The 17,873-nt window shown below is 47.3% G+C and overlaps 1 protein-coding gene across 15 annotated transcripts in view; it reads left to right on the top strand.

Moving 5' to 3' along the window:
• The first annotated feature begins 528 nt into the window (after positions 1–528).
• PI4KB (phosphatidylinositol 4-kinase beta) overlaps positions 529–17,873 on the top strand; it is a 33,623-nt gene continuing 16,278 nt past the window's right edge. For 4 of the 15 annotated variants that reach the window (XM_078355617.1, XM_078355613.1, XM_078355615.1 and 1 more), the window contains exons 1-4: positions 529–694; positions 1,711–1,821; positions 3,374–3,552; positions 11,944–12,880. In XM_078355617.1, coding sequence (XP_078211743.1) covers positions 11,972–12,880 — 909 coding nt within the window. In that variant the 5' untranslated portion in view covers positions 529–694; positions 1,711–1,821; positions 3,374–3,552; positions 11,944–11,971. The remainder of the gene's footprint in view (positions 695–1,710; positions 1,822–3,373; positions 3,553–11,943; positions 12,881–17,873) is intronic. The other 11 variants (XM_035279621.2, XM_035279616.3, XM_035279618.2 and 8 more) reach the window with 5 other exon arrangements.

The raw sequence follows: 17,873 nt of genomic DNA, 5'->3' as shown, positions 1-17,873 counted from the left end.
ACTCAAACGGTCATTTACATAAAATTTGAATGTTAATGTACTTCTGGAAGTATGCAATATGTCCATGCTTCTCTAACAGGGCACCCACGCCCGCCTGCTCACCCTACTTATGCAGCAAATTCTACTTCTCTCTCGGCTTCTGCAGCCTCGCAAACGCTAGCTGTTAGGTCCTCTTCTTAAAGATCGGCCCCGCCTCCCACCCATAAGCTCCTCCCTTCGCTCTCCCTCGCGAGCTTCCAAACATCTTTTCCACGCCCCCTTTTCTATTTTTGAACAGGCATGTTCCGGGCAGCTCACCCGACTCCTTAGATTACTATGGGATCGGTAGGGTCCTGAGCGTTGGGGAAGCAGGAAAGCATATCCTGGGAAGAAGGGATTGGACTCAGGAGAAGAATCGTACATCGAGACCTTCTGGGGAATTTTATTTTATATTATTTTATTATTGTTTTGGTCTTGGTTGTACTGAGGGAGGAAGAGGAGATTGTGTCGCCCGGTCGAACTTGTGGCAGCCTGAAGGCCCCCTCAGGCGGCGCCGCGGGCAGCCCCGCAGCCGGGGCCTGGTGCAGCCGCCGCGGCCGCTGTCAGGGAAGCGCAGGCGGCCAATGGAACCCGGGAGCGGTCGCTGCTGCTGAGGCGGCGGTGTCGGCAGTCCGACCCCGACTGCCCGCACCCCCTCCGCGGGGGTCCCCCAGAGGTAAGCTAGTTCTCCTCCATGAGTCACCTTTGCCCTGTTGCGCGGGGGGGGGGGTGTCCCTCTCCCACTCTGTCCCCCACAGTCTTCCCCACCTGAGTTCGACTACGAAACAGCCCTCTTGGTGTCAGCTGCACTCCGGATTCCTTCTCCACCCTCTCCTCTCAGGCCTGGGGTCCTCCTCTGCTTTTTGGCTTCCTCTTCAGTTTAGCTCCTCCCTCTGCCTCGGGGATTTCCCCCCTCCCTCACTCTTATCCCTGTTGCCTACGTCTGGAATTATTCTTTTTTAAGTCATGAACCCTTTCCACATCAGACGATTTCCACAATGCCCATCCTTGTCCTTCCTCGTCGTCTCTGCCCCTGCTCCAGACCTCTTCCATGGACTCCACCTTTATCTCTTTTCCTAGTTTGCCCTTTTCCTCCGAGGTCCCTGTGCAACCCCAGCACTGGGTTCCCATTTCCCTGAGCTAAAGATTGTATCCCTGTCTTCCTGTGCTGCTTCTGATTCCATTACCTCACCGTCACCCACCCACCCAGCCAGCTCCTGGCTTCCAAGAATTGCCTGTTCCCTTCTCCTTAAGGGATCTCGGGCCCTTGTCATCAGTCCCAAAGTACCATTTACATTCTTTTTTTTTTTTTTGAGACGGAGTTTTGCTGTTGTTACCCAGGCTGGAGTGCAATGGCACGATCTCGGCTCACCGCAACCTCCGCCTTCTGGGTTCAAGCAATTCTCCTGCCTCAGCCTCCCGAGTAGCTGGGACTACAGGCGCGCGCCACCATGCCCAGCTAATTTTTGTATTTTTAGTAGAGACGGGGTTTCACCATGTTGACCAGGATGGTCTCGATCTTTTGACCTCGTGATCCACCTGCCTCGGCCTTCCAAAGTGCTGGGATTATAGGCGTGAGCCACCGCGCCAGGCCCACCATTTACATTCTTACTACAAGCCTAGTCCTCACTATTCTCTGGTATGCATTATGATCCCTATAACTTTCTTCATCTTCTCTTTCTCCCTCCTCAGTCTCCCAGCCTTCTGGAGATTTCTGTCTGTAGGGGAGAGATTTGAGTGCCCTTCCCATTCGGGATTTCCAGCTTTGACACCTCCCTCGAGTTTCAAGGATTTTGCTGATCGGTGTGTACTTGGTTCTGATTTCCCTGTGGTCTCCATGCATCCTCTATTACACTCTTTCTCTCCACATAATACTTCATTTCAGGATCAACTAAACCTTGAACTGAGAAGAAAAATGTGTTGGGAGCAGGGGGAGCCTCAGCTGCCTCAGGCTGTTCAGAACAGAAGGGTGCTTCTGAAGGCTGGAGCAAGTTTTGAAGCCTTCCCTATCAGATTACACTTGGTTGACTAACTCAGGAGCAGCCACTAGGAGGGATGAACAGGCCTGCCTGGAAACTGAATGAGATTATGAGGAATCTTGTTGCAGATTATTTAATTTTAGGCGTTTGTTAAAGGAATTACAGAATAGAGTGCCATCCCACCCCTGTCCAGATCCACGAGGAATCAGTTTAATGTCTGTGGTTTACTAGAATAGTTTTGGTTGGTTCCATAAGATCCCAGGCCTGGAGAGGGGTAAGGGTGTAGCTGGAAAAAGGAACATGAGACAATGGAAAGAGCTTATACATCCAGAATCAGGACTCCTGCTTTCAGCATGTGACTTCCTCACTTGACCTCTAGAGTGATCCTTTCGGAAAATGGCCCACTCTATATAGGCATCAGTACAGTAATAAATTGGTAGCAGGATGTGGGTTGGGGGAAAAAATCAGAATTGGTTTATTTGTTTACAAAACATTTTGGGTTCCTCAGGCAAAAGGTATTTATTAGTAGTGGTTTAGTCATCCTCAGAATTTTCCTTCAACTTGGTCTTTCTGTTGGATGTTTCTAGTCTACAACCAGGGGTGTAAGTCATTTAGAAAGACAAGCTCCAGGCCTGCTTCCTTCATCAGCTTTACTTTTTCCCCCCAGTGTGTTAAGTGGCTGATTTTCTTTGCTGTTCCTCATGTACTTGATCCATAACTCCAGATTCTATAGGTGGAAAGTATGTTTGTGGGAAAGTGCTTTGAGGAAGCTGGCTGGAAAAGAGAACTTGGAATGAACTAGGACTTAGGCAGCTACTTGCTGCTATGTCTCTCTCTGCCTGTGTTGGCGAAAGGGCATGTGAGATTCCATTCATTTTCTGATTCTAGGCCTGTTTGGGAGTAGTTATGTCATCTTATCCCACTTCTCCCTTCTCTTGTCATTAGCCACGGTGCAGTCTCCTCATAATTCCCCTTATTAGAAGAAGCTTTCTGGCTGGGCGCAGTGGCTCATGCCTGTAATCCCAACACTTTGGGAGGCTGAGGTGGGCAGATTACAAGGTCAGGAGATCGAGACCATTCTGGCCAATATGGTGAAGCCCCGCCTCTATTAAAAATATTAAAAAATTAGCTTGGCATGTGGCACATGCCTGTACTCCCAGCTACCCAGGAGACTGAGGCAGGAGAAATGCTTGAACCAGGGAATCAGAAGTTGTGGTGAGCCGAGATTGCACCACTGCACTCCCCTGGCAACAGAGTGAGTCTGTCTCAAAAAAAAACAAACAAACAAAAAAAAAAACAGAAGAAGAAGCTTTCCTCCTTGGAAGCATCCCCAACCAGAAATCATATTTCCTCTCATTTCCCTGCTTTCTTCCTAGAGTTGGGTCCACACTTCATGAGAATAAGTTTGCTGAACACCATCCAAAGCAGCAAGTTGAGATTCTTTGATGTGGGGAAGAGGTTCGGGAGGAACCCTTCAATAATTGGCATGGGACAAGAAGGGCCCCAGTTCAAGTGTATTTGGGACTCGCAGTAGGGAGGAACAATTCAGAGAGAGGTGAGTGCACAGGTTGCTTTCTTTGCCATCTGTCTGTTTCAGTAGCGGCTCCCAGAGCTAGCCTGGGCTGTCTGGCTGGAATCTGCTTATACCAGCTCCACTGCTTTACACAGGGAATTCTCAGCCTGATTCAATATTGACTTAACTATCATGAGACCACTGCCCTCCCTACTCTCCTGCTGGTAGCTTAAAAATGCCCTCTCCCCTAATGCCCCCACCTTCTGGGGCCCTGTGTCTCAGCATTTACCTGGATCCTGGTAGGGCTGGAGCTGGCTTGACTGCTTGGCCCTCAGTTTCTTTAAGGAAAAAGGAGTACTCAATCTCTACCTTTACCATTGAGGTCAAAGGGGAGAGATGAGTTGAGACTTCCTTAAAGAAAGGTTTGAATTAGACCTTAAGACATGAGGAGGAACTTCTCAACAGCAGAACAGGCAGCCAAAGATGATATGGAGTCTCTTGAGGAGCAGTCTCTCTTTAAAAATTATTTTTGGGCTGGGAGCCGTGGCTCACACCTGTAATCCCAATACTTCAGGAGGCTGAGGTAGGTGGATCTCTTGAGGTCAAGAATTCGAGACCAGCCTGGCCAACATGGTGAAACCCAGTTTCTACTAAAAATACAAAAATTAGCTGGATGTGGTGGCAGGTGCCTGTAATCCCAGCTACTTGGGAGGCTGAGGCAGAGAATTGCTTGAACCCGGGAGGTGGAAGTTGCAGTGAGCCGAGATGGCACCACTGCACTCCAGCCTGAGTGACAAAGCGAGACTCTTTCTCAAAAAAATTTTTTGGCAGGAATGTATTCATTTGGTAACAAATCCAATAGTACTGAAAGAGTTTATGAAGAAAACCAACAGTCCTATTTCCATTCTTCCCTACACCTGTTCTTTCAGAGTTAACCTCTTTAATTATCTCAGTGTTTAGTTCTGAAGGTTATCACCATAGCTTCAGATAAAATGCTTGTTCCTCTATTAATTTACTTACTGTTGTAAACAAGGATTTATCTTTAGAAGATATACCTCTCAGGCGGGGGTGGTGACTCACACCTGTAATCCCAGCACTTTGGGAGGCTGAGGCAGGTGGATCACGAGGTCAAGAGAGCGAGACCATCCTGGTCAACATGGTGAAACCCCGTCTCTACTAAAAATATAAAAATTAGCTGGGCATGGTGGCGTGTGAGTAATTCCAGCTACTCAGCAGGCTGAGGCAGGAGAATTGCCTGAACCCAGGAGGCGGAGGTTGTGGTGAACCAAGATCGCGCCATTGCACTCCAGCCTGGGTAACAAGAGCGAAACTCCGTCTCAAAATAAATAAATAAATAAATAAAATAAAACAGGAATGATGGCACACATCTGTAGTCCCAGTTCCTCTGTAGGCTGAGGTGGAAGGGTCACTTGAGTTCAGGTGTTTGAGGCTGTTGAGAGCCATGATTACACTACTGCACTCCAGTGTGGGCAACAGAGTAAGAGCTTGCCTCTTAAAAAAAAAAAAAAAAAAAGGCAAGGGGTAAGGGAAATAAAGGATTCTTTTTTTTTTTTTTTTTGAGACACGGTTTTGCTCTTGTTGCCCATACTGGAGCACAATGGTGCAATCTCGGCTCACCACAAAGCAACCTCCACCTCCCAGGTTCAAGTGATTCTCCTGCCTCAACCTCCTGAGTAGCTGGGATTACAGGCATGTGCCATCATGCCCGGCAAATTTTATATTTTTAGTAGAGACAGGGTTTCTCCATGTTGGTCAGGCTGGTCTTGAACTCCTGACCTCCAGTGATCTGCCTGCCTCTGCCTCCCAAAGTGTTGGGATCACAGCTCCTGGCAAAGGATTCTTTAAAAGGAGGAAAATTGAGCCTGCCTGCCTGCTTGGAGGCAGGGCACTAGATCAAATGATCTTTGAAAATACAGGAACATAAAAATATCAGAATTGCCCCAAACCAATCCATATTTATATAGTCCATGGAAAAAGATTTGAAGAAGAGAATGGTGAGAGGGGATTGATTTTGGGCTTTTTACCATTCTGTCCTAGCAGAGACCAATCCAGTAAGTCCTTTAATGAGGCCAGTGGAAGGTTGTTTGCCTGGAATCTTTTGAGGTGATAAGAAATGGGAAGCTAGGTTAAGGGATAGCATCTCCTTCTCACAGAGTCCTCTGCAGACATGTATTTAACTGCTCAGTCACACAGAACATATGTGTATATCTTCTCTGTCTTCTTCAGCTGCTGCTCTGCCTGACCTGCAACAACTCCTTGTCACTCAGACCAGAATTCTCTACTTTGCCCAGATGGGAGCTGTGGAACCCCGTCAGTTGTCAACACTCCCATCTTCCGTCCCACTTTCCTAGGGGCCAGCTGATAGTTAGGCTATGGAACAGGAGAGGCGTCTTCCATTTCCCTTTGAGTCTGTCTGGAAGGATAATTTAGGTTTCCAGTGTGAAGTGTAGAGCCTCAGTTGTCTGAACCCTGTTGAAGGCTATAGGAGTCATTTAATATTAAAAATTTGGATTGCCTTCTGTCACTTTTTTCTTATTCCTCTGACTTAGAAGGGGAAGGATGTTGAATACAGGACTTTTTCCTTCACTTTTACTTTTGCTATCTAGTCCTTTCACTTTCTTTAGAACAGTTACCCTCAAAGACATGTTTTCTTTGCATTCAAAAATAAATGAATCAGGCTGGGCAAGGTGGCTCACACCTGAAATCCCAGCACTTTGGGAGGCCAATTGCTTGAGGCCCAGATCTGAGGACCAGCCTGAGCAACAGAGTGAGGCCCTGTGTCTATAAAACAAATTTTTTGATTAAAAAATTAAAGAAAATGAATGAACCAATGTTGAGAACCATATCTGGATTTAGGTTTTGGAGAATCCCTTTCCTATTTTGTGTTATTTAAATTGCTAAAGCAGGCTGGGTGTGGTAGGTCATGCCTGTCATCCTAGCACTTTGGGAGGCTGAGATGGGAAGATCACTTGAGCCCAGGAGTTTGTGGCCAACATGGCAAGACCTCATCTCTACCAAAAAAAATTACAAAAATTAGCTGGGTGTGGTGGTACGTGCCTGTAGTCCCAGTTACTTGGGAGGCTGAGGTGGAAGGATCACTTGAGCCCAGGAGGTCAAGGCTGCATTATTTTGTCTCAAAAAAAAAAGACCAGGCGCAGTGACTGATGGCTGTAATCTCAGTACTTTGGGAGGCCAAGGCGGGTGGATCACCTGAGGTTGGGATTTCAAGACCAGCCTGGCCAACATGGTGAAACCCCATCTCTACTAAAAATACAAAAATAGGCCAGGCACAGTGACTCACACCTGTAATTCCAACACTTTGGGAGACTAAGGTGGGCAGATCATGAGGTCAAGAGTTCAAGGCCAGCCCGACAAACATGGTGAAACCCCATCTCTACTAAAAATACAAAAATTGCTGGGCGCGGTGGCTCACGCCTGTAATCCCAGTACTTTGGGAGGCGGAGGCGGGTAGATCACGAAGTCAAGAAATCGAGATCAACCTGGTCAACATGGTGAAACCCCGTCTCTACTAAAAATACAAAAAATTAGCCGGGCATGGTGGCGCGTGCCTGTAATCCCAGCTACTCAGGATGCCGAGGCAGGAAAATTGCCTGAACCCAGGAGGCGGAGGTTGCAGTGAGCCGAAATTGTGCCATTGTACTCCAGCCTGGGTAACAAGAGCGAAACTCCGTCTCAAAAGAAAAAAAAATACAAAAATTAGCCAGGCGTGGAGGTGTGTGCCTGTAATTCCAGCTACTTGGGAAGGTAAGGCAGGAGAATCGCTTGAACCCGGGAGGCGGAAGGTTGCAGTGAGCCAAGATCACACTACTGCAGTCCAGCCTGGGCAACAGAGCGAGACTCCATCTCAAAAACAAAAACAAAAATAAGTTGGGCATGGTGGTACATGCCTGCAATCCCAGCTACTCAGGAGGCTGAAGCACGATACTTGCTTCAGCCTGGGAGGTGGAGTTTGCCCTGAGTTGAGATCACACCACTGCACTCCAGCCTGGGCAACAGAGTGAAACCCTGTCTTAAAAAAAAAAAAAAAAAATGAAATAAAATAAAAATAAGACTGGGTGTGGTGGCTCACATCTGTAATCCCAGCACTTTGGGAGGCCGAGGCGAGCAGGTCACCTGAGGTCAGTCAGGAGTTTGAGACCAGCTTGGCCAACATGACGAAACCCTGTCTCTACAGAAAATACAAAAATTAGCCAGGCGCTGTCATGGGTGCCTGTAATCCCAGTTACTTGAGAGGCTGAGGCAGGAGAATCACTTGAACCCAGGAGACAGAGGTTGCAGTGAGCCGACATTGCGCCACTGCACTCCACTCCAGCCTGGGTGACACAGCGAGACTCCATCTCAAAAAATAATAAAGTAAAATAAAAATAATAGTAATAAAATAATAAATAACTAAAGCAATCTAACCCTATTCCCCTGAACACCTTCTCCATATGACTTGCTTCAGACGCAGGCTGTGTCTGGGTTCCTGATAGGCCAGGGAATAGGCCCAGCTCCAGTTTGGTGGTAGAGCTGCTTATATAGGAGAAGAGGCTGTTTTTCCTGCACCTCTCGATATTGTCTGGCTCCCTGAGGAGTAAAAGCATCTGAGTGAGAGAGTCTGTTCAGTAGCGAAATCCTCTGATTACTGTGATGTGGGATTCTTGGCTAAGCCTGGAAGTTTTTCTTTTGCCTGTGAGATAAAAGAGGTGATAGTATCCTTATTTGCCTCCCTGGTGCCAGTAATAATCCCAATTGTAATTAACTGGAGCAGGGATCTGCTGAATTTCCTAGCGAGGTCTGAGACACTATATGTGGGAAAATGTCTGAATTGCATTCCACTTGAAAGTTCTGAAAGGTGGACTTCTAGAGTCTGTGGAGTAGAGGGACACGAAAGGATGTACCCAACAGAGAGAGATGGAGAAAAAGCAGTTGACTGTTTAAGATGATTAAGGCTATCATGTGAGTCTCTAAGCAGACCTAAAAGGTAGTGGTCCTGGTTGAATGACCTTCTGATGAGAGCGCCCTACGAAGGTGTGGCAGGGAATGATTAAAGCTTCCTTCTTCTTATTCCTGTGCAACTCACAGTTGCGAGTAGAGACAGATCCACATAGGCAGCCATGCTGGTTCTACTGCTCAGAGGGCACTGCCTAATTTTGGGAGAGAGCATAGTGAAAGTGTTGCCACCTTCTTACCAATACCAAGCTCAAGCTGCATCAGGGATATGAAATTCAGGAATGAATTTGCTTGGCAGAGTTGGTAGAAAGAAACAGAAGTAGCCTTTTTTGGTGATCTCTGAGAACAGAGGAGTTCCCCATCTGTCTTTCTGCAAACCTTTAGTGGTGAGTTCTGGGAGGCAGGGGGCTGGACTATATGACATTGGGCAGTTAAAAGTAACCTTAACATCTCAGAGGTACAAGAAGAGCTATTGGAAGGGTGGTGGTGGAAAACAGCCTCCCAGAGTGACTGAAGAATCTATAGGCCTCCTTATTCCCCCTACCCAAAGTATATGCATCTAGGTCACCAGGGATGAAGGTGATGGCACTAATATTTGGAAATTACCTGATTCCAGCTCTACAAAATCCTTCCTCTTGCTCATGCTCTTGAGTGTTTCTTTGACTCACTATTAGCATTTTTGTGAAGAGGCTCCGAGTCCTTTGTTAGCTGTAGTCAGATTCTGGAGCCAGGTGGATCTGATGAAATTTCCTGTTCTGCACTGATTCCAGATTCGGTGAGGCTCTGAAGAATTGCTCTTGCAGAGCAGTGGCTTTGGTCAGCAGCGTTCTCTCACCGAACTTCCTTCCTTCCAACAGTCCCTCCAGAGGTGTTCTTTGTTTTGTGCTCCTATTCCTCTGTTCTCTGAAAGGCCTAAATGTACGAGTCCTAGCCTGATTTCTTTTTGCCTTTTCACAGCCCCTCCAGTTGTTAGAGTGTGTGTATGACAGTGTGGGGAGTGGTATTAGGGTAGAGAAGGCCGTCATAAGTATTTTTGGAAGATTCTCAAACAATTGGAACTCTTTGTTTCCCTTATAAAACAATATAAGTTTTATGTTACACACACACTGGTAAGTAACCTTTTAGGTGATTAGGATTTAACTAGCATTTCCTTTTCTTTTTTTTTTTTTTTTTTGAGATGGAGTTTCACTCTGTTGCCCAGGGTGGAGTGCCGTGGCACAATCTCTGTTCACTGCAACCTCTATCTCCTGGGTTCAAGTGATTCTCGTGCTTCAACCTCCTGAGTAGCTGGGATTACAGGCGCGTGCCACCACGCCCAGCTAATTTTTGTATTTTTAGTAGAAACGAAGCCATGTTCACCATGGTGGCCAGGCTTGTCACAAACTCCTGACCTCGAGAGATCCGCCCACCTCGGCCTCCCAGAGTGCTGGGATTATAGGCATGAGCCACTCTGCCTGGTGCAATGGTGTGATCTCGGATCACTGCAGCCTCTGCCTCCTGGGTGCCAGCAGTTCTCCTTCCTCAGCCTCCTAAGTAGCTGGGATTACAAGGCACGCACCACCATACCCGGCTAATGTTTATATTTTTAGTAGAGACGGGGTTTTGCCATATTGTCCATGCTGGTCTTGAACTTCTGACCTCAAACTGTTCTGCCTACCTTGGCCTCCCAAAGTGCTGGGATCACAGGCATGAGCTGCCACGCCCAGCCTTAACTAGCATTTGAGTACTATTATGTACCAGGGACTGTGCTAGATTGTTTCATCCACATGATGGTATTTGTTCCACACAGCAACAATGAGAAGTAAGTGTTTTCTCCAAATTTAGCAGTTGAGGATACATGGCTTGCATAAGTTGTAGATTGCTGAAAGGCTGAGTGAGGATCTTGAACCCCAGCCTATTTGCTTTCAAGTCCAGAGCTCTTTCCATGATATGTCAGCAGCCACAGCACTGAAGAAGGAGGGTGTAATGGCATGATGTCAGACAGCCAGAGAAATGGCACAGCTTTGGTGGGGCTGATGATGGTTGTTTTGAAGCTACCTTCTTCTATGTGACGCCTGGCATGGTATTTGCTGGCCTTTATTTTCTGGGGGCTTTGAGTTTAAAAGGGAAGATAAGAAATACCTGTAACTAGAAAAATATATCAAGACTTTAATATTAAATAAAGGTGGCTGGGCATGGTGGTTCACACCTGTAATCCTAGTGCTTTGGGAGGCTGAGGCAGGAGAATTACTTGAGCCCAGGAGTTCAAAGCCAGCTTGGGCAACACAGCAAGACCCTATCTGTAAAAAAAAAAAAAAAATATATATATATATATATAAATTAGCTGAGCATGGTGGCACACACCTGTAGTCCTAGCTACAAGGGAGGCTGAGGCAAGAGGATACCTTGAGCCTAGGAGTTCAAGGTTACAGTGAGCTATGATCTTGCCACTGCACTCCAATCTGGGCAACAGAGCAAGACTTGTCTCTAAAAAATAAAAATGAAGGTGAGATGCACAGGATCTGTGTCTAGAATGTTATATAAGTAAGGAAATGTAGTGTGAAGAGGGGGGAAAGAAAGGTTATGGCAGGCATTTAAAGGGCAACAGGAAGAGCAAGAGGATAGACAAGTAATTGAAGAGCTAGGGAAAAAGGGAATAACACCTGAATTGCTCCTCAGTCTACCCAAAGAACCTGTAAATCATGGGGCATGATGGCTCATGCCTGTAATTTCAACACTTTTGGAGTCTGAGGAGGGAAGGTTGCTTGAGCTTAGTTCAAGACCAGCCTGGGCAACATAGTGAGACTTCGTCTGTACAGAAAAATTTTAAAAATTAACCAGGCATGGTGGCACATGCCTGTAGTCCCAGATATTTGGGAAGCTGACTTGGCAGGATTGCTTGAGCCCAGAAAATCAAGGCTACAGTGAGCTCTAATCGTGCCACTGCACTCCAGCCTGGGCACCAGAGCAAGACTCTGTCTCAAAAATAATAAGAATAAAAATTTTTAAATAATCCAGGCCTGGTGGTGTGCACCTGTGGTCCCAGCTACTTGGGAGGTGAGGTGAGAGACTTGCTTGAGTTCAGGAGGTCAAGGTTACAATGAGCCAAGATCTCACCACTGCACTCCAGCCTGGGTAACAAAGTAAGACCTTGTCTCAAAAAAAAAAAGAAAAGAAAATTTGTAATCTATATAAATACAACATATAAAAACAATATTTCACATATATAAGCTAAGAACAGAGGCTAAGCTGAGTAACTAAGTACAGGAGGAATGACAAATAATGTAATCAGAAGTGGAGGTAGTCAGGAAAGCTTCCTGGGAGATGTCTTCTCATGTGATTTTGAAGGAGTCCAGGAAGACAAAAAGAGGAGGTACCTGGGAAGGTGTCATAGCAAAGGGAAGACCTGAGGATGGCACCACTAATCAGTGTGTGTATGTATCTACCTTTCTGTTCTTTTCTCCCTCCCTCTTCCCGTAGCTTGAAAGCTCGAAGTCTGGCTGTGGCCATGGGAGATACAGTAGTGGAGCCTGCCCCCCTGAAGCCAACTTCCGAGCCCACTTCTGGCCCACCAGGGAATAATGGGGGGTCCCTGCTAAGTGTCATCACGGAGGGGGTCGGGGAACTATCAGTCATTGACCCTGAGGTGGCCCAGAAGGCCTGCCAGGATGTGTTGGAGAAAGTCAAGCTTTTGCATGGAGGCGTGGCAGTCTCTAGCAGAGGCGCCCCACTGGAGTTGGTCAATGGGGATGGTGTGGACAGTGAGATCCGTTGCCTAGATGATCCACCTGCCCAGATCAGGGAGGAGGAAGATGAGATGGGGGCCTCTGTAGCCTCAGGCACAGCCAAAGGAGCAAGAAGACGGCGGCAGAACAACTCAGCTAAGCAGTCTTGGCTGCTGAGGCTGTTTGAGTCAAAACTGTTTGACATCTCCATGGCCATTTCATACCTGTATAACTCCAAGGAGCCCGGAGTACAAGCCTACATCGGCAACCGGCTCTTCTGCTTTCGCAATGAGGATGTGGACTTCTATCTACCCCAGTTGCTTAATATGTACATCCACATGGATGAGGACGTGGGTGATGCCATTAAGCCCTACATAGTCTACCGTTGCCGCCAGAGCATTAACTTTTCCCTCCAGTGTGCCCTGTTGCTTGGGGCCTACTCTTCAGACATGCACATTTCCACTCAGCGACACTCCCGTGGGACCAAGCTACGGAAGCTGATCCTCTCAGATGAGCTGAAGCCAGCTCACAGAAAGAGGGAGCTGCCCTCCTTGAGCCCGGCCCCTGACACAGGGCTGTCTCCCTCTAAAAGGACTCACCAGCGCTCTAAGTCAGATGCCACCGCCAGCATAAGTCTCAGCAGCAACCTGAAACGAACAGCCAGCAACCCTAAAGTGGAGAATGAGGATGAGGTAAAATTCTGGGGAGTGCCAGAGACGAAAGGTGGCAGAGGGCTGCATGGAGACAGGACGCCTCCTGTACACATACAGGGTTACGCCGTTCTTTCTGTCCTCCCTCTATTTCATTTCACTGATAAAAGCATGGAGTATTAGAATGGAAAAAGACCTTAGAATTCATGTATTTCGACCGCCTTACTTTACAAAGGAAGAACTCAGACCCAGAGAGATAAAATGACTTGCCCCAGGTCATATAGGTCATGGCAAGGCTGATGCTCCCGACTTGTGTCCCAAATAATTTTCATTAAACTGCTCTGGCTGGGCACGGTGGCTCATGCCTGTAATCCCAGCACTTGGGAGGCTGACGTGGGCAGATCACTTGAGGTCAGGAATTTGAGACCAGCCTGGCCAACATGGTGAAACTCTGTCTCTACTAAAAATATAAAAATTAGCTGGGCGTGGTGGCAGGCGCCTATAGTCCCAGCAACTCGGGAGGCTGAGACAGGAGAATCACTTGAACCCAGGAGGCGGAGGTTGCAGTGAGCAGAGATTGTGCCACTTTACTCTATCCTGGGCGACGGAGTGAGACTTCGTCTCAAAAAAATTAAACTGCACTGCCATTCCATTAATACCTACTGTGTTAATGAGGACTGTGGCAGAAGCCCTCCACACCCTGACCTGAGACCTGAGATAACTACCAGAGCCTCTCAGAGCAGCATCCCTGGGAAAGGAAAAGGTGCTATGTCTTTGTGTGTGCTGGGGTAGGGGAGATGTTAGATAGAACATCAGCTTCATTCTCCTGGTCACTCCTCCTCATAATCGAATCCCTTTTCTCTACCCCCTGAAGATCCTGCCTTTTGTTGACATAAGTGTAAGGTTCATTCTCTATCACTGAGGCATCTGCAGAATGCCTTCATGCCTGCCTTTCCTTGTGGGGAAGAGGGCCTTGGTATGGGATGGATGGGTGTCCTTCCCATACCATCTGGGAGAAGCACAAAGGAAAGAGAAAGCACTCTTAGTATAGAGTAAATCTAGTGCCTAGTCAAGGACCTGGAGGCTGGGAAGAAGAGGAAGCTCCAGCAGCAGCTGGGGTGTAATTTAGGATATAGAGCAGGGAGGAGAAGACTGCATGAATAGGTTATACCCACTCTTCACTCCACATCTGGACAGATAGCAGGTAAAGCTGCCCAGTGGACGACCAAGTGTCGGTGACCTGGTGTCCCAGCCAGTGGTGCTCCAGTCCTCCCTTCTGATTCACCATTGGCCAGGCTCCCATCCTGGCTGCCAGCCCAGCCTAGAAAAGAAGGGAGAAAAAAACTAGGAATTTGCACTTTTTGAAAAATGCATATAGCTATGGTCTTGGCATCTGCCTCTGTGGGGCACATAATCCACCTACGTTTTTGATACAATGAGACTTCTTTCAAATAGAGGGAGTCAGAATGACTAGAGAAAAGGAAGAGGGAGGGAGGGGAGACTATAGAGCCTGCTCTCTGGAAATTTGGAATTTTTTAAGGAGAATTTAATAATGGTAAAGCTCAAAGTGCTAACATGTATTCAGCACTTATGTGCCAGGCATCTTATCATCTTACCAAGGACTTCACACTTAATCCTCACTACGATGCCAAGAGACAGCTATTATTTTACCAACAAGGAAACCAAGGCTTAGAAAGATTAGATGATTTGCCCAAGGCCCCTCAACTAGTGAATGTCAGACTCAAATCTCCAGCTGGTGCTCAGAATCATTCAGCCGAACTGCCTTGGTTATTTCTCAGTGTCTACTTTCCAAGGTCCCCAGCTGTCAGAGGCCATCTAGGGAAGAACGGCCCAGCTATGGCCATCTAAGCGTCCACATCCATGCCCAGGCAAAGCCCAAGCTGTTCTCAGAACTAGAATGGTTCCTTTTCTTTTCTGGTTGAGCTTTGGCAGCAGAGCCCTGGGTCATGAAGGGAAGTTGTTGCAGAACAAGAAGAGTCACCCAGATTCTGGTGGAACATGAAGGACTGGATAGCCGTTTCATCCTGGGGTCAAACCTGTAGCAGAGGGTGAGCAGCTGGAAGTGAATTCCTTGGTGCCTCTTGTCAGGCTTGGCTTTCCACTGTATCCACGTTGTAGTGCTCATTTCAGGACCAGAAAAGCTGAGGCCTCAGGACTTTTCTTACTCTGTGTTGATCCTTGGTCCCTCTTTGCTTGCATCTGAGTCCCACTCCAAGGTAAGATTATGGATGGCACTGAGAGCCAGATATTAGATGAACACTTAACATCATTTCGGGTGGGTTCTGTAGCTGCCATTCTTCCCAATTTGACTCCTTATCTTAAGTCACTAGGTCCAGGAAAGGAAGGAGATACTATGTTCCCAAGCACTCCTGCGTTATCTGATACTGGCAGAATGAAATAACTGAATTCACTGTGGCTCCTCAGAAAATGGGAGAGCAAGAAAGAGGCAGAGAGAAACATGAATATGACTAGGTTTCTAAGCATTAGCGTCTTCAGCACAGGGTTCTCTCCCAACCCTTTTGCTTCCTTCCGTCCATCCGTCCGTCCTTCCTTCCATCCTTTTTCTTGCAACAGGGTCTTGCTCTGTTACCCAAGCTGGTATGCAATGGCACAGTCATAACTCACTGCAGCCTTTAACTCCAGGGCTCAAGCAGTCCTCCCACCTTAGCCTCCCAAGTACCTGGGACTACAGCTGTGTACCACCATGCCTAACTTAAAATTTTTTTTTCGTAGAAATGAGGTCTTACTCTGTTGCCCAAGCTAGTCTCAAACCCCAGGCTTCAAGTGATCCTCTCGCCTCAGCCTTCCAAGTCACTGGGATTATAGGCATGAGTGACTAGACCCAGCCCCTTTGGCATTTTGAGGATATGTCTGTCAAGGCCTTTGTCCCCTAAACACCAAAGGAATTGGTTTTCCTTTTACTCACCCTTCTTCCCTTTCGTGGAACATTCATTCACTCAACATGTAGTTATTGACCTTGTACAGTATGCAAAGCCATGTGCTGGAGGTTGTGGAGGATGGGGTTAAAATGTTATCCTTCCCTCTAGGAACATGTAAAGTAACAATGAAAACCCCAGTATCTAGGGAACTGTTTAGTTTGTGACACTCTTGAAAAAGTTGTTTAGCAGTGGCTCACACCTATAATCCCAGCACTTTGGGAGGCTGAGGCAGGCGGATCACCTGAGGTTGGGAGTTCAAGACCAGCCTACCAACATGGAGAAACCCCGTCTCTACTAAAAGTACAGAATTAGCAATTAGCAGGCAGTGTGGTTCATGCTTGTAATCTCAGCTACTGGGGAGGCTGAGGCAGGAGACTTGCTTGAACCTGGGAGGCGGAGGTTACAGTGAGCCAAGATCGTGCCATTGCTTTCTGGGAAACAAGAGCAAAACTCCATCTAAAAAAGGAAAGAAAAAGTTTTCTGCCATAAGTAGGAAGTATACAGCTTACTAAAAGGAGGCACCTAATTAGTTAAGGCCTCAGCAGCCATACTCTAGGAGAATCTCTAGGTAGACCCTAACTCTGCTCACATCTCTTGCTTTCCTTTTAGGTTCTAAGTTTAACACTTACTCCCACCACCAAGAGAGGAGCTCCGAAAGGTGAGATCAGGCCTGGAAGAAGAGGCTCAGGGGCAGCTTGTACCATTCTCTTCCTGTCCCTGGTCTCCCTGCAGAGCTGTCCTCTGCTCAGCTCTCACGGAGTGTTCTGTTTCTTACAATGAGGAATCCTTTACACTCTCTCCCACAGTCAGAAGGCTTTGCACTGATTTTTCACATTTTCCACCATTGCTCTCAAAGCCTGCCCCTTCAAAGCCGTTTTATCAGCCTAGTCCAGAACTCTGCTCATGGAGTTTGTCCTCCCATTCTTAACCAAATGCCAAATGTTTTGGTATAGAATGAGGAAGCTGGGAGGAGAGAGTGATTTAGATACCACACCCTACCCCAATAATTACACTCTTAGAGATTAGCTTTGTCTTTTCAGGACTGCAGCCTTTGTACAGAGAAATCTACCACATGGCATGTCAGCTGGAAGCCCCAGTGGGCCTTCCAGCTTGATACAGTGTGATGTCAACTTCTTGCTTCATCCTTACTCCCTTCATCCTTGCTGACTCAGTGTGAGTGACAAGCCCAGGGAGTAGGAGGAGAGGAGCAGGTCATGATACACCTCCCTTCCCCCAAGGCTGTTAAATGAGTCAGACAGGACCTGTCGGACAGAATCTGCTGGGCGATGCTCAGGGAGCCAGTATCCTCCCTGTTGTTCCTTTTCCAGCCAGCTCTTAGGTAGACATTGAACTATGAACTCCAACCAGCTCACAGGTAGAATCTGAACACTAAGTCATAATAGACTGGCATCCTCACTGCCTTAATTGTCCCACCACCTTCTATCCAAAATGGAAGAGTTGTTGCCTTAGAGGCATGTTTCCAAGTGGCTTCTCCCTCAAAGTGCGCCAGTCCCCAGATACTTCAAGGAAGGACCTGACTTATAGGCCCTCCAGCTAGAATAGAACTGAAACCATGGAACCAAGTTCAAGCGGATCCTTGAATATACTCAGCAAATTCCAGAGTAGAAACTCGCTGACCACTGCCCTCCTGCCCTGGAAGCTCTTAGAACTTTGTCTCATAACCCACCCCCAATATCCCCCCAACCTAGATTTGTGCACATGTGTTGCCCATTCCTTGCCCTGGGAGACCATGTTGGACAGAACCCAGGATGAGCCCTGTGCATGAGCGTTGCCTCATAGCTGCTGAGTGACAGTTTGATACCCTCTCTTTCCCCTGTTTTGCACGTGGACACTCATATGACCCAGGAATGGGTTGATGTTTAGATAAATCCTCTGGGCTGGGACTAGGACAGCTGCTATCCAGCTAGTCAGCTTTCTAGATTGATATAGCTAGGACCTAACCCCCAACTTATGTCAAAAGTTGTAATATATTGAGTGTCATGTGGATAGCATGATAGGAAGCCTAAGGAGGTTTGGTAGGTAGAAGACTGATTGATCCGTTACTCCCAGCAGCA

Source organism: Callithrix jacchus, chromosome 18 (genome assembly GCF_049354715.1).
Source record: "Callithrix jacchus isolate 240 chromosome 18, calJac240_pri, whole genome shotgun sequence".
In the NCBI taxonomy this organism is placed as follows: domain Eukaryota; kingdom Metazoa; phylum Chordata; class Mammalia; order Primates; family Cebidae; genus Callithrix; species Callithrix jacchus.
The sequence above is the reverse complement of the archived record's forward strand: the minus strand, read 5'-3'. Positions and strand labels throughout refer to the sequence as shown.